This window comes from Procambarus clarkii, chromosome 47 (assembly GCF_040958095.1).
Source record: "Procambarus clarkii isolate CNS0578487 chromosome 47, FALCON_Pclarkii_2.0, whole genome shotgun sequence".
NCBI classification, from domain to species: domain Eukaryota; kingdom Metazoa; phylum Arthropoda; class Malacostraca; order Decapoda; family Cambaridae; genus Procambarus; species Procambarus clarkii.
In genome coordinates this window covers 3,690,484-3,708,307 of record NC_091196.1, presented here as the reverse complement: position 1 = coordinate 3,708,307, position 17,824 = coordinate 3,690,484, and the positions used below count along the sequence as shown (strand labels likewise).

Sequence of the window (17,824 nt, the reverse complement as noted above, 5' to 3'; positions counted from 1 at the left end):
AAGGAGGATGTGTGTATAAATATATTTTGCATTATGAGGATCATTTAACAAAGTTTTCCGTTATACGAGCTCTTCGCAGTAAACGGGCGATTGAAGTGGCACGCCACTTGCTCGATATATTTGCTCTCTTGGGAGCCCCACGAATTTTGCACAGCGATAACGGCCGTGAATTTGTGGCCGAGGTCATTCAAGAGCTAAACAACGAAATGTGGCCCAACATGCTCCTCATTAATAGCAAACCTCGTCATCCACAGAGCCAAGGGAGCATTGAATGTACAAAAGAAAATGTAATTAAAATGCTTGGCAGTTGGATGTGTGAAAATCAAACGCGAGATTGGTCAGCTGGACTTCCCTTTGTGCAATTCACCCAAAACACAGCATATTCACGTGGAATTGGCGTATCGCCTTACAAGGCAGTTTTTGGTATAGAACCGCCAATAAATATGAATAATAATACACCTTCAATAATAAAGATGATACAATTGAAATTAAGAGAAAAATAGAGGTGATGAGTTAATAGTACATTATTTCTTCAAATTTATTTATGTTAGTTAAAATGCACGTGCTAAATATCAAGGTTCATTATTAATTTATTTTTGTTTTTGTTTTTGTTTTAGGATACGAGAAGTTTGACTGAACTGAAAGTTGGTTGGGAATGAAAAAGACCAAATGAAACTAGTACTAGTGTCCCCCCCCCCCCAAAAAAAAAAGATATGAAAAACATACCTCATAAACCCAAAATGGTTCTGGATGGGTTCTACTGAAGATGGGTAGCATCACAATTGAAATTCATAATGCAAATATTGGATATAGGTTCGATGATAACTAAATTGTTTGTTGAACTAGTTTCCAACATTTTATTCAGGTAAGGTACAACACATACAAGTGATGTTACATTAATGGATTGATATATAGATAGAGCTAGTACATACAATGCCTAAAGCCACTATTACGCAATGCGTTTCGGGCAAGAAAAACATTAATATCTAGAACTTAATACTAATTGAGCATAAAGAATAAAAAGTGTTGAGAACAAATACAAATAAAGATAAAAATAAAAGGGGGGAACATGACTGAAAAAGCAGCACAAATACAATAGGTTGACAAACAGTGTTGATTAAAAAAAATAACATAAAAAAATAACATTGACCATCATATACAGTAATCAACTCAAAACTGGTATGGACCAGGGGAGTCCGACTGTCTAATTAAAACAAAGCAATGCGATGGTCAGAGATAGATGTTGATGTAATGTGATTTCTGCCCAGTGCTCTGAATGTCAAAGTGAAGAAATTCAAAGAAGCGCGGGTAAACGGCGTAAGTCATAAACTTCATGCTTGTAATATATATCATACAGTGGGGAATTGATGATTGTGATACATTCAATAGGCCGTTACATAACATCCATCAGATAATTAAAATACAATTGCCATTTTATATAGACTCTTTTCAATTCTGATAAAAAATTGGTGTTTTTATAAAAAAAAATTATATATATATAATATTATGCTAGACCCAGAAATCTTCACATGTTTCATATCCCTCATCAGTCTCATTCCCAACATTAATGTCATCATTATTTGCATCCTCATCACGATATATAAACCAGCAGCAGCAGCAGCAGCAGCAGCAGTGACATATAACAGTTAATAAATAACTCTTTAAAATGTCAATTTGATAATAAATAGATTTTTTCAATACATTTCTGGGTTGGAGGAGGCAGGCGCCATCACTCATTTCTACTCCTCTTTGAATGCTAATATATATATATATATATATATATATATATATATATATATATATATATATATATATATATATATATATATATATATATATATATATATATATATATATCCAACTCGAATTGATATACTCTCTTCTAGTGATGCTTTTTTAAATAATATTTAAATGAAGAATAAAGCTATTTAAAAACAACAACAAAAAATACATCATTTCAATACTACTTATTATTAAAATACTTATTTGTCAATTTAATTTTATGGAGAATAAATGTGAATTGCTATATTCAATATCATAACCAGATTGTATTAACATGTGATACAAATAATACAACTGTAAATTATTTAAATTTGTGGTGTCAATTTTCCAATTTGGTGATAGATGAATAGGATTTTCTTTATAATAATTAATCAATGCATCATGAAAAATTTGCTCATTCGGCATTAAAATAAGTGGTTTGTAAATTGCATCTGAAATTTTATTTGGACGTTTTGAAGAATTATAATACGGGATAACCATATTATTAATGATCATAAAAGCAAAGGTGAATTGGAATCATAAAAGTTGTTTTTATAATTTGAAACTTTTTCTTGTATAAATTGAACATATTTTCGTTTTTCTTCTTCATCATTTTGATTATTAATAAATATGTTTGTTTGATCCTCGACAATCATTAAATTTTCAGTATTATCTTCTTTGAACGGTGGCAGTGGTGATTGTGGCGTAGTCAGTGTCGGTGGTGATTGTGGTAGTGATGGTGATGGTAGGTGTGATAGGTCAGAATCCATTTTAAGGATTGATTTTGGGATTTTTTTTATACATTTTATATATATATATATAAAAAGGGGCTGGATTTTTATTACAGAAAGAAACATTATACTAAGATGGTGAACCAATGTTTTTAGGTAGGGGTGGTGGTGGTGTTGCTGCTTTTGGTAATAAACCTTCATCTTGATTGATAAACGTTACAATTTCATCCTTTTTTTCCGGTTTGAATGATGTCAATTAAGAGATGGGGATTTCGGGTTCTTAAAAATAACCATATTTTAGTTTTTCTTCTTCATCATTATGATTATTAATAAATATGTTTGTTTGATCCTCCACAATCATTAAATATTCAGTATTATCTTCTTTGAACGGTGGCAGTGGTGATTGTGGCGATTGTGGCGGAGTCGGTGTTGGTGGTGATTATGGTGGTGATGGTGATGGTAGGTTTGATAGGTCAGAATCCATTTTAAGGATTGATTTTGGGATTATATTATTTTATATATATATATATATATATATATATATATATATATATATATATATATATATATATATATATATATATATATATATATATATATATATATATATATATATATAAAAGGGGGGGCTGGATTTTTATTATAGAAAGATACATTATACCAAGATGGTGAGGTAGGGGTGGTGGTGGTGTTGCTGCTTTTGGTAATAAACCTTCATCTTGATTGATAAACGTTACAATTTCATCCTTTTCCCCAGTTTGAATGATGTCAATTAAGAGATGGGGATTTCGGGTTCTTAAACAATATTATCATTAGTCATCAATATCACTAAAAATACGAAAGTAATTCTCTTCGTCACATGATTCCGTTAATATGTCACAAAAAATTATTCCTGTTGGGTGTATTCATGTTAAATCTTTTACTGGTTTATATACCATTCTTCATAAACTTCAAACTTTCCAGTTAATTTCAAATGTATTTTTTTATACATTAGATGTTTATATGATTTAAAATAGTGTTGCCTTATCTAGATTTAAATAACCAAGTGTGTATGTATGCTTGTGGGTGCCGGATGTCACAGAGCGACTGAGGGGAGGAGCTGTGTGTGTGTGTGTGTGTGTGTGTTGTATAAAAGGAGGTGGGATCCGGGCAATATCTCAATTCTCATCCTGCCTTTCTTTGGATATTACTGCAGTGAACTTCTAAAAGTTATACTTACAACCATTGTGTTGTAGTATATTAACACTTACTAAGGCATGAGTATTTCAGTTTTTTTTTTTTTTTTTTTTTTTTTGAAGCAGTAGATAACTTTCAATTTTGGATTGAGATTGTTTCTGTTTCTCCTTGAATGGATTGATGATCATCTTAGTCTATTTCAATTATAATATATATATTTTCCAGGTGGGGAAAAATGAACCAAATGGATATTTATAATGGGGAAGCAGTTGGCATTGAGAAATTGGGAAATGATGAAGAGATGAAAGTAAATGAAGAAGGAGTTGAAGATGAAAAGGGAGATGAAGAAGGGGGAGAAGATGAAGATAAAAAGGTAACTGAAGAGGAAGATGAAGATATAAAGGTAACTGAAGAGGAAGATGAAGTGTTACGGCCCTCTTGGGTCACAACTGGGTTCTTTCTCTGATGTTAGTAGAGCTTGGGTATCCGGCCCCAAGCTAGTAGTGGCTTTCAAGGCGTGTGCTCCGTAACGCAAGTAAATTAAAGGGGAAGGGATAAAACTGCTCAGAAATAAATATATATTCACCACCACCAATAAATATATATATAAACAGTCACATGCTGTTACTATAACTACACGTAATTACAATCACTTGTCTTCCTCCGAAGACACAGGATGCCTGCTTAATGGTGCTCAAGACGAGTAGCCCTGGTTCTCTTCTTGTGGCCTCTAGACGAATCCTTAGATTCTCACAGCGAGTCTACCCTGGCCACAGGCCAGCCAAATCACAGTCCCACTGGGTGCACCGTCGTGGAGGCCGTCAACCACAAATCCAGCCTTTAGCTGGCAGGTTCCAATCAGCAATGCTGCGTAGGCCACTCCACGACCGATACTAGGGTTGCGAGCCCTAGGCAGGAGCCTCGTGTGATTTCACAGATCACTCTCCTCACCACAACACCCCAGTGGTTAGTCTTCTCCACCAGTCAGTCCCGGGTACGACAAATCCTCAACTGCCACGTCACAGGCAGGCTAACACAACAGTGTTCATCCAGGGGGTGACTCACAGCTTCTACAGCAAATTCGTGGAGGTTCTACGGCTGCCTTGGGTAGACTGATCCAACTTCCGATTCAGCAGTCCCAGGTCGACTTTGTAATCAGACACGTCATCAGTACTAATGACACTCTAGGGCACCTCACTCACAGGCTTAGACACAAACGTCCACCTATCAGCTCCATAGATGGCGTTGTTGTCCAAGCGTCACCTCACCAGAGGTCAGCAGCGGCTGTGTTATGAGTTGATCAGGACGGGAAACTAGCCCTTGTGGCCAGTATATCTCGTCCCCACTAGATGGTGCCGTCCATTTGGAGGGGTTTTCGGGAGCTAACCCACAGATGGCGCGGTCGTCACTGCTCCGTGCTCGGACGCACGGAGCAGTGACGACCGCGCCATCACTCTAACTAGTGATGGCGCGGTCGTCATCCGCGCGTGATTTCACAGGATTATTCAACTTAAACGAGCTGCCTCCCCATGTACTGACTTTAAGCGTCCCGCTGATAATCCATGGCTCAGATTATTGACTCAAATACATGATGACCAAAAGTCTATAATCCGAGAGCAGTCGGACCTGATAATGAAGCTTCAGAGTGATGCTTTGGCAATGCACAAGGCTAACCAAGATCTGTCTGCCAGAGTCGGCCACCTCGAACATGAATTAAGCTCTCTTCGGATCTCGGTTATTAACTTTAAACCAGCAGAAACCTCTAAGAAGCAAGAAGAGATGTTACAAAAGTTAGAGAACCACTTTAACTCCCTACAACAGCAACACACTGCAACCCAAGACGAATCAGACCAACTTAAGCTCCTTGATTCTGTCATCATCTCATCACAGGATTTTCCCCATGAAACTGACAGAGAAGACTGTACTGCCATCGTGATCCAGGAATTGCGTACTAAGTTGAATTATTCAATCGAAGCAAGAGACATTAAGTCAGCTTATAGAGTGGGTACCAAATCATCTGGTGCAAACAACAGAAGGATACGCGTGAAGTTAGATAGCTGCTCCCGCAAGTCAGACCTTATCACTGCTGCAGTCGCTAGGAAATCCAAGGTTTATGTGAACGAATGTCTTACCAGATTCAGACAAAATCTCTTATTTAAACTACGTGGAATTCGCAATAGATCCACTGCTATTAAACATTGTTTTGTGCGCGATGGTAAAATAATAGCTAGGAAGACTGACTCTGGAAAAACTTATGTCATAACCACTGAAGCACACCTCACTTCTTTCCTGGATGACTGTGGGATATCAGCTGAATAACCAGAACATAATTTGTAGTCTCACATACAACCAAAGTGTACTTAAGCTCTGCCTTTCCTTTCCAAAGGTGTTTATTTTTATTTTTATTTTAATTTTTACTTTATTTTTTGTTTGTCATCTTTGCCTGTTTTATACTCTTAATTATTTGTTCTTAGTTAATCCCCTTGTCACTAAACCTAGGGCTTTTTATTACCCTGTTAATTAACCATTACTAAGCTAATTATCTTCAAGATCATTTTTTTTTTATGATTATTATTTTTCTTATTATTTTTTATTTTACATTTATATTGTCAGTCTCTACTGATTTTTTGTGTTTTATTTTATGTAACTTCTGTGTCCTCCCTGGCTATCTATTGGATCTTTATTTTACTTCTAAATTGTTACTATTTTATTGTATCTGCTCTTATTCTTGTGTTTTGCTTTATCGTGTATCTTGTATCGTGATCCCTCTGCATCTCTATGCACACTGATATTGATCCTGATCAAAATCTTCTGTCTCATATCTATACCAACCAGCACATTGATCATCATTATTGTAAGTATTTCACAGCACACCAGGCTAAAAACAAACTCCAAAATAGCACCTGTCTATCAGTTTACAACCAAAATGTTAGATCACTTGGTAAACATTTTGACGATTTAAATGCACTACTCACAGCACTAGGTACTAACCTATCGTTCATTATTTTAACAGAAACTTGGCTAAATAAAGACTATACCCAACTCTACAACTTAGCTGGTTATAAAGCCATTCATAACTGTAGGCCTAATAAAAAAGGTGGTGGCACAGCTATATATTACAGAGATACATTTATCTGCAACAGTGTTATTAGTGACAGAGATGACTACTGTGAATATACTTTTGCTCAGTTTACAATTAAATCCCTTAAATCCTCTTTGACTATTGGAGCCATCTATAGATTTCCTAATACTAACATAGCTTCTTTCTCAGACAACCTAAGGAATCTTATTATAAACAACAATCTCAACAAAAACCACATCATTCTGGGAGGAGACTTTAATATTGACCTGGGTCAACAAAACTGCTCTCAAGTTGACTATTTCCTTAACAGCATGAACTCCTGTATGCTAATCCCCACTATCACCAAACCTACCCGAGTCACTCAAACATCAGCCACTACCTTGGACCACATATGGACAAACATAACAGCTCCCCTTGTATCTGGTATAATCTACGACAGAACAACTGACCACTATCCTACCTTTCTCATAGCGAACATGGACATAACACCACCAAAAAGCAAGAAACTTTCATTTAGGCTGCACAGTGAATCAGCATTAGACAATCTTACAGAGGCACTTCACAATATTAACTGGGATTCTGAATTCAATAATACCCATGGTATAAATTCATTAGCTAACCTCTTCCTCTCCAAAACTCTAAGCCTCTACAACCTTCATTGTCCCCTTCTTACAAAGCAAGTAACTGACAAAAGATTAAACAATCCATGGCTCACAAGTGGCATTCTCAACTCAATCAACAAGAAACATGAATATGAAAAGAAAGTTAGGATTGGCCTAGTTTCAAAGGAAGTAGCTAAAAGGTACTCATCAATGCTTACCAGTATCATAAGAAAAGCAAAACTTGCATATTATGTGAATAGATTCAATGAAGCAAAAGGCAACATGAAAAACACTTGGAAAACTATCTCTAGTATCCTAGGAACTAAACAACACTCACATAACCAAATAAAACTCTACAAGGATGGGGATTTACCGTCAACTGATTTAGAAATGGCAAATGAATTTAATAGTTTCTTTTCATCGGTTGGTGCTAATCTTGCCAGTAAAATCCCACAGACTCAGACACATAATAACACATATCTCTCAGGCAGCTATCCAAACTCTCTTCTCCTTTCACCAATCAGCCCGGCAGATGTTGTGTCCATCATACACTCTCTAAAAACCAAGGCAGGGAACACCAGTGAAATTCCGTCCATTGTGTACAAGAGAGCCTCCCATGCCCTTGCCCCACCCATAGCACTACTGTTCAACAAATCTATAGAGTGTCACACCTTCCCTGATATCCTCAAAAAAGCAAGAGTAACGCCAGTCCATAAAGGAGGCAATCCGGCGGACATAAACAATTATAGACCAATATCAAATCTACCCATTCTATCAAAAATATTTGAAAAAATTATTTACAAACAGCTCTATTCCTACCTCGTAAAATTCGACATACTCAGCCCCTGCCAGTTTGGCTTCCGGTCCCAAAAGAGTACCAATGATGCAATCATTAGTCTCCTTGACATTATCTACTCAGCCCTTGACAAAAATGAGTTTCCGATTGGACTCTTCATTGACCTAAGAAAAGCCTTTGATACTGTTAATCACAACTACCTCTTACTTAAACTCCAGCATTATGGAATCCGAGGCCTTGCCCTTGACTACATCCGATCCTATCTTAGTGACAGACACCAATATGTAACCATCAATGATACAACTTCTTCCACTCTACCAATTACCGTTGGAGTGCCACAGGGCAGCATCTTAGGACCTCTTCTATTTCTTATATATATAAACGATCTGCCTAATGTCTCTAATATTCTCAAACCTATATTGTTTGCTGACGATACTACCCTTATCTACTCAAACCTCAACCCACATACACTAAATAATGTTGTGAATAATGAATTAAAAAAAGTCCACTTATGGATGTCAACGAACAAACTAACATTAAACATCGAAAAGACTTACTACATCTTATTTGGAAGCAAATCATCAAATGCAATTCAGCTACAGATAGACAACATTAACATCAGTAATAAAAATGATGGCAAGTTTCTTGGCCTATTCCTAGACAAGAGACTCAACTTCAGCACCCACATTCAACACATAACTAAGAAAGTCTCTAAGACAGTTGGTATACTCTCCAAAATCAGATATTATGTTCCTAACTCTGCTCTCCTCTCACTATATTATGCACTAATCTACCCCTATCTTAATTATGGTATCTGTGCATGGGGGTCTACCACTGCAAACCACCTTAAGCCCATCATCACACAGCAAAAATCTGCTATCAGAATAATAACTAACTCTGCTTTCAGACAACACTCAGCTCCCTTGTTTAAATCTCTAAACTTGCTAAATATTAACTCCCTCCACACATTCTCTTGTGTCAACTACATTTACAAAACCCTGTTCTTAAATGCAAACCATGCTCTGAAACTCTCCCTGGACAGATGTAATAGGACCCATTATCACCACACCAGAAATAAATATCTCTTTGATATCCCCAGGGTCAAACTTAATCTGTGTAAACACTCTATGCAAATTAAGGGACCTAGTCTATGGAACTCACTCCCTAGTGAATTGAAAAACTGTAAAACTTTTGCCTTATTTAAAAGCAAAACCAAAAAGTACCTAACTTCATCTATTTAGTTTCCTACACTGAGCTTTAAATTTGCTCTGTACCTAGTGGTACCCAATCTCATAATTTTTATGTAATATCAAACAACCTTATCATTGTGTTCATTGCTGTCTTCTTTTATGTGCTAGCCATATGTTGTATTGTGACTACCAATTTTTGTCAACTACCATTCAAGCTGTCATTGCAATCAATCTTATATTGTTTCTGCTGTATTGTGCCTACCAATTTGTTGTCAACAACCATTTTAAGCTGTCATTGCAATCAATCATAGCTACCTATGTGCTTTAATATACTGTACCTATAATTTTCTCTCATCTTTTTTTTTTTCATTCCATGTAATCTGTTATCATTGTTTTGTCTATAAATTTTGCAAGTATTTACCTCCTTAAAATTTTCTTAGATTAAGGACCTGCCCGAAACGCTGCGCGTGCTAGTGGCTTTACAAGACTGTAATTACCATAATTGTATCCTCACATTCCTTATGTACATTCTTGTATATGCATAAATAAATAAATAAATAAATATAGGTAGGGTATCGACTACTGCCAACGCACATGTGCCGCTGAAGTAAGGCGAGTCGAGATGTATCGGCACTAAAGGTGCGATGTACCGCGTCCTAGGAAACCCAACCAGGACAACCTCTTGTCTCCCATCCACACTCACTCCCTCGGGTAACGAGTTTCTCACGATCAGGGACTGGGCTGCTCCACTATCTCTGAGCACTACTACCGATCTACCAGTATATTCACTCGTTACATACCCGCCTGAAGTGTTTGGGGAAAACAATCTTGGTTCTTCCTGCGTAGTCGTAGACTGGCTTCCTGCTAGTGATGTCACACAGCTCATCAACATAACCTCCCTACGAGCGTCGCTGCCTCTTCTGCCTCGGCACATAGCAGCTACATGCCCTTTCTGCCCACAAGTCCAGCACACCATATTCCTCCTCGGACTCCGGTGTTTCGGACTGCTAGGACTGGTCCTTCGAGGGCTACTTGGGGGCGTCTTCTTAGCGCTTTGTGGGACGGGGGTCTCCTCTTCGTCATGACGAGGTTTGTCAAACCGGCGTGGGTAATTCCTTGGGACGTACTTAGCAGAAGGCCTATGCGTTAAGATATACTCTTCAGCCGTGGTGGCTGCTGCATGTAAGGTCTCCACCTGCTGCTCTTCTAAGTACGTCTTCAGGTCTCCAGACAGAAAGTCTTTGAAGTCCTCTAACAGTATGAGCTGCTCGAGGTCTTCTTTGGTCTCCACCTTCCGAGAGGCACACCATTCCTGGAAAAGTCGCTCTTTGATGGTCGCGAATTCGGTGAAAGTGTGCTCTGAGGTCTTCTTCAGGTTTCTAAACTTCTGCCTGTAAGCCTCAGGTACCAATTGGTACGCCATGAGCACCACCTTCTTCACCATGTCGTAATCGCCAGAGTCATCAAGGGACAACGTGGAGTAGGCAATTTGGGCTTTCCCAGTCAAGAAGGACTGTATCATGATGGCCCAATTCTCCTTTGGCCACTCCAAAGAGGCTGCGACTTTCTCGAAGGCCGCGAAGAACTTCGAAACTTCCTTCTCGTTGAACTTCGGGACCATTTTGATGTTCCTCACTGGATCGAAAATACTTGTGTTCGTTGTTTGTCTTCGACCACCTAATCGCAATACTTCTAGCTCATGTTATCTCTCTTTTTCCTCTCTGTCTCGTCGTTCTTGCCTGTCTCGTTCTTCTCTTTCTCGTTTCTCTTCTCTTTCTCGTTCTTCTCTTTCTCTTTCTCGTTTCTCTTCTCTTTCTCTCTCTGCTTTCCTTTCTTCTAATTCTAAACGCCTCATCTCTAATTCTTTATCTTGTCTCTCTCTTTCCATTTCTTATTTCTTCCATTCTATCTCACGATTAATTTCCAAGGCACGCATTTTTACTGTAAGTAAGCTAATATTCAGCTCACCTGCATCACTGTCAATGTCACTGCCCTTATCTTCCTTTTCAGTGGAAGCTACTTCTTCACTTTCTTTTGTACCTTGTGCCTCACTTTCTTGTTTCTCCTCGGCCTTCAAATGCCGGTGAACCTTGGACAAGATCTCCACACGGGAATCACTGGCACGTATCTTGATCTCCAGGTAGGCACTCACCAGTACGAGTAACTGTTTGCCCAGATATTTTAATCTGGCAAGACAGTCCTCCCTGTTCAGAAAGACCTGAACATCATCCAGATCGTCGATGGTCGCTTTTTCTGCCATTGTCACTGAGATGGAGCACTAGCACTTAACACACCGCTTTCGTTAGCACTTAACGCACCGAGCACTGTTCTACGTCAATATTGCACTTTATCCCACCTAGCGCCTCACTTGCCAATATTGCACGTAATCACAGGGCACCGCACTGCACAATATTGCACTTAATCACAGCGAGCACTTCGCTATACAATGTTGCACGTAATCACTCCGAGCACCACACAGGACGTATAACGTCCTAATAGTCACACACAGGGGGAATTATTTACAGGGATTACGCCACTTCACCACCCCTGTCAAACATACTTGACAAGGGGTCAGATCCCACTGGGGATGCCAATTATGTTATGGCCCTTCTTGGGTCGCAACTGGATTCTTTCTCTGATGTTAGTAGAGCTTGGGTATCCGGCCCCAAGCTAGTAGTGGCTTTCAAGGGGTGTGCTCCGTAACGCAAGTAAATTAAAGGGGAAGGGATAAAACTGCTCAGAAATAAATATATATTCACCACCATCAATAAATATATATATAAACAGTCACACGCTGTTACTATAACTACACGTATTTACAATCACTTGTCTTCCTCCGAAGACACAGGATGCTCTGCTTAACAGTGCTCAAGACGAGTAGCCCTGGTTCTCTTCTTGTGGCCTCTAGACGAATCCTTAGATTCTCACAGCGAGTCTACCCTGGCCACAGGCCAGCCAAATCACAGTCCCACTGGGTGCACCGTCGTGGAGGCCGTCAACCACAAATCCAGCCTTTAGCTGGCAGGTTCCAATCAGCATTGCTGCGTAGGCCACTCCACGACCGATACTAGGGTTGCGAGCCCTAGGCAGGAGCCTCGTGTGATTTCACAGATCACTCTCCTCACCACAACACTCCAGTGGTTAGTCTTCTCCACCAGTCAGTCCCGGGTACGACAAATCCTCAACTGCCACGTCACAGGCAGGCTAACACAACAGTGTTCATCCGGGGGGTGACTCACAGCTTCTACAGCAAATGCTGTAGGTTCTACGGCTGCCTTGGGTAGACTGATCCAACTTCCGATTCAGCAGTCCCAGGTTGACTCTATAATCAGACACGTCATCAGTACTAATGACATTCTAGGGCACCTCACTCACAGGCTTAGACACAAACGTCCACCTATCAGCTCCATAGATGGCGTTGCTGTCCAAGCGTCACCTCACCAGAGGTCAGCAGCGGCTGTGTTATGAGCTGATCAGGACGGGAAACTACCCTTGTGGCCAGTATATCTCGTCCCCACTAGATGGCGCCGTCCATTTGGAGGGGGTTTCGGGAGCTGACCCACAGATGGCGCGGTCGTCACTGCTCCGTGCTCAGACGCTGGGCTCGGGTCCGTAACATGAAGATATAAAGTTAATTGAAGAAGAAGATGAAGATAAAAAGGTAAATGAAGAAGAATATGAAAAAATCAAATTTTTTATAAATAAATTTGAAGCTCCATTTAAACATGACTCTAATTTTAAAAAAATTAAAGAATTGAAAGTGAGCTAGATAGGATATTTCTTGAAACTAAATGTAAAGTTAAATGCTTAGAAAACTGTACATTGACTAAAGAAGAATTATCCAGATTTCAAGATTTTATTAAATATGACCATATGGACCGGATATATAATTATTTCATTTATTATGGTTGGTATTCCTCTATAACAGCAAGAATTAAGTATTATAATTGTTTGGTATATGTTCACATGTATTATGTTTATGCAAACAAATGTTGTAATATGTGGGTTACTGAGGATCCTCAAACATTTCTTAAATTTCTTGTAAATGAAGTTTTTCATCCAAGTAAACACCATTCCGAAGAAATTTGGATAGCTATGAAAAATGATAACTTAAATGTAGAGAAACCTCTACAATATACATATTGAGTTTTATCATGATGAGATGATGAAATGTAAAATAGGATTGAATGTTTTTTTTTGAAGATAAAAAACACAACACAATATTACCAGATTTTCTATGGTGGATGTGAAGGTCCTAATTCCACATACATCAAGTTAATATCTTGTGATGACCATGAATTCATCATTAAAAGGAAAGATGCCTTCGCCTCAAATTTAATTCAAGCTATGATGTCAGGTTCAACAAAGTGTATTGAAAATGAAAAAAATGAAATCCATTTTAAAATAATTCCATAAGTATAAAGCTGTTAGAACAAAGTGTTATTATATAAACTGTTATATTTAGAGAGAAACATATAAACTGTAATAATAATTAATTATTATTATATATAATAAATAAATAATTATAATACTTTTATTTTTTTATTTTATTTCTTCAGATCATATCTTCTTCAAAAAGCGTGTACATATTTCACCTACAATACTCAATTCAAGAAAAATGAGATTACTACTGATCCTGAATTTCCCATTAAAAATAATATTGTTCTAGATCTGCTTTTGGTTGCTGATTTCCTTGATTGTTAATAATGACATCCATAACCATATATTTTTTACTAAATGTTGAAAGATTAAAATATAAAAACAAGCTTCAATGTTATATTATTTTTAGTTTATTTTGTGGCTTGAAAATGATTCCCACCCTTTTATTATTATTATTAATATTATTATTATTATTAATTATTCCAGTAATTCCAATGTATCAAGAGTATGATTGTAATGAAGTTATAGTATTGAAAGATTCAATTAAATACTGGTTTGATAGAGGTGATGAGCAAATTAAATATAAACATGAAGAACTTTTCAATATAAATGATTTACTATCGCAACAAGAATGGTTCGAGTTCCAGTTAAACTTTAAAGACACTATACAGTTATATATACTAATAGGACGAAATTCATCTATTATACTTCCAAACCAAATAAACATAACTAACTTAGCGCAAATTTTAATAGAATGCCGTTATTATAATAATGAAAATGTACAAAGTTATCATGAAAATGTACAAAATTTATCTTTTATTAAAGATGCATATATGATTAGGACTCCTGATAAATATATGAAATTTTCTGTATTGTGGGATTATAATAATATACTACTATGTTGGAATCACTTGTCTATAGTAGTAGAAGGTATCAATAACGAAACTCAGGTGTGTAATAATTTACATGATAATTTGAATGTCATAATGTGTTGGTTATATTAAAAATATAACATTACAATCCTTGATAATAGTTTAAATATAAATAACAGTAAATATGTTACAAATGGGACCATTTATATAGGTATTACACACACCAAGAAAACGATATCATTATTTGTTAAGATATTTTTCATTATATTAACAATTGTTTTCACAATTTTAAATATTATAATTATTTTACATGGTGGTTTTAAATTGGTATGTTTTTTTTGTAATATACCCTAAATTCCCATATATATCGTATATATGACTTGAAATTTTAAAACAAGGCTATTGGCTAAGATATAATAACTTAATCCTCAATAAAGAGTTTTAATTTGGACTGACATTATTGTGAGAAGGGCCTTTGATATACTACTATGTTAATCCCAATTACCTATTATTTTTAGAATTTGAGACAAAGATATGATGATACTACCCTATTCAAACCCCAACCCTAAATAAATTTTGTTAACAATGAGTGAGTATTTCTATTTCACGATTTATAAATATGGCTCTCATTGTAATTGTGTTATGGACCCGACGCCTCCACAGAGAATGGAGAAGCGATGGCAGCGCTGCCATCTATGGGCCGTGACCCAAAGTACGGAAAAAGAAGGCGCCCTCTTCTGGTCAAAAGTACAATTATTGGTGTCAGTGGTGAGTGACTCTTACTGTGATTGGATACGGAATGGATTATTACAGTGCGATAGGTGTGGAGGAAGTGGACTCGACAAGGGTGTGGTCAGAGACAGTGTCCTGTGTGTGTCGCTCAATATAGCGACATTGACTCAATGATATTTTTTGGAGGCTACATTCAGTTTTATTATGTACATTCACAATGTACATGTACTTTCTATATATTTATATAATAAATAAATAAGTAAGCAAATAAATAAACTTTTATATTATTTATCTCTATTCTTAGTGTTGTATTCCTTCCTATATGTTATGAACCTCATAAATTCCCCTTATGAAGCCAATGTACGTGATTTGTTAAAAACACTGAGCCCTGAAGATATTAGGTGTCTGGCTCAGACATCAACAGGTAATCGCCTTCCACCTAAAAGTTCTCATGATGCCATTAACATCATCTTAATTTATACCTCAGACTTGAAACGCTTGTTTTCTTATCGACGTCTTACTGCACAAAATCTTTTTAACTACCTCTATAAAAATCAAGTACCATCAATGCCTTTTGCTAAGAAAATGGAATTGGTAATAGCTGTAAAAGAGTTTTGGACAAAGCAGCATGGTAAAATAGGTATCGGATATTCAACTGAACAATGAAGAGCACATTCAAACCCCAAAACCGAAATTACAATTGCTATCCAACTCTCAATACCCGGAAATACGAACATCATTTTATGTTCCAATCCAAGTTTTATTCAATATACAACTGGTGAAACCAAGAATATAATTCAAAATCCTAAACAATGCAGTTTTATGGGTACTGCAGAACGTACAAATTTAGGAACAGTACAATGTCAATGTGATTCATATATAAGTACACTATTACAGCATCAGACAGAAGAGAGTGAAATTAAAACTTTTACTCAAACAGATAATGAAAAAAAAAACCTGTCTTATGTGATGATGTTCCTAAAACTTCTATTCGAACTGTTAATGAAAAAAACAAATTTGTATGTGGTGTTCTTTCCCCCGGTAGAACATAAAATGGAAGTTATAAGAAGTGACGAGTTTATACAAAAATTTTGTAAGTGGTATTTTAGAATGATTAATCGTTTGCAACCAGAGTGTTTCCACCTACCCGGAGATACTTTTCGAGGTGATATTTTTTATGACAACAGTTACACTGATATTTACTTAATTGGCCAGTCAAATAGTGAGAGACATGCTTTTGGAGGAGGAAATACTTTCCAACTTTTAAAACAAACATTTCAAGAGTATAAGATTCAGTTTAGTCCTAATTTAGAAAATGGAATACAAGCTTATCAATCCAATTTTGGTATGGTCAAAATCAGTTGTTGTGGCACCATACATATCCGAAACTCATGTGTGGGAATTTTTGAACAAGAAATGGGTATGGTATGCAGTCCAAATGATCATGTATGGAAGATAATGTATATAAAGATAAATTTAAAACATGCTAGTACACATAAACCTCCAAGTCTACCTCCAAGTCTACCTCCATGTCAAGTGTTTGAAATTAAAATTTGAAATGGGTTTTTGATTAACAACGAATAAATAACAGAATAAGTGAAATCTATAGACTTTACTTCTCCGGGATGTAGACGTATTCTGTCAGGATATTCTTTTTGATTTATAAATATACTATTTTAATTGATATAATCGCAAGATAAAGATTGTGTAATAACATTATGTACTTTTGAATAATAATACATAATTTTTTTTTTAACAAAGATATAAAATATGGGTTCTGTACCAAGATATAACCATTAAGGTTCCTAGACTCATCACAAGGATAACTAGTGGCACTAAAAGGCAAGTAGTTATTTCAGTCAAACTAAAACGGAATGGAATTGGTGTATATATGACATGAATAGTATGGTTTGGCCCCATTTAGATCTATTTTCTTAACACGTTATTTTCATGTTTTTTTTCAAGAGGATATTCTAGCAATAATCATCATGGTATCGTCCTCCAAAATCAACAAAACCCCTAAAATTATCAAGAAAAATCCCACTTTTGATGATAAATTTTTTGAACTTTTAATTAATGAGCGAGTGAAGAAAGTGGTGGACATGCTTATCAGTGTCCATGGTATTTGTGGTAAAAGGAAAATTTATATCATCTCCAAGTTGGAAGATTGCTGGAATATGAATTATCGATCAACTATTCCACTAAAGCGAGACACTTATATAAATTTATGTTTATCATTGTTAAAAGATCCAACATGTTCCCATGATACTCTTAGGAAATTTAATGTTTTAACCCATAATGAATGTGGTGATTACATGTTTGGACATCCTGTTATAGTCAATGATAACCACCGAACAGGAAGTCAGCTTGAAATTCAATACGCATGTTCGGAAGTGAATATTGGGACAGTGACTACTGAACAAGGACTGGTCAATGGTTTCTTAAATACAGGAAAAATTACATTTACAAGTGTTAGGTGTACCTTTCTTGAATATTTAAAGG

At 36.6% G+C, this 17,824-nt stretch overlaps 1 protein-coding gene across 1 annotated transcript; it reads left to right on the top strand.

Moving 5' to 3' along the window:
* Positions 1-3,903: 3,903 nt before the first annotated feature.
* On the top strand, positions 3,904-16,879 carry LOC138350730 (uncharacterized protein C3orf38 homolog). The gene is made up of 5 exons (XM_069301935.1): positions 3,904-4,071; positions 13,569-13,695; positions 15,254-15,358; positions 15,627-15,916; positions 16,391-16,879. The coding sequence occupies exons 1-5, from the start codon at positions 3,904-3,906 to the stop codon at positions 16,877-16,879; spliced, it is 1,179 nt and encodes a 392-aa protein (XP_069158036.1).
* The last annotated feature ends 945 nt before the right edge of the window (positions 16,880-17,824 follow it).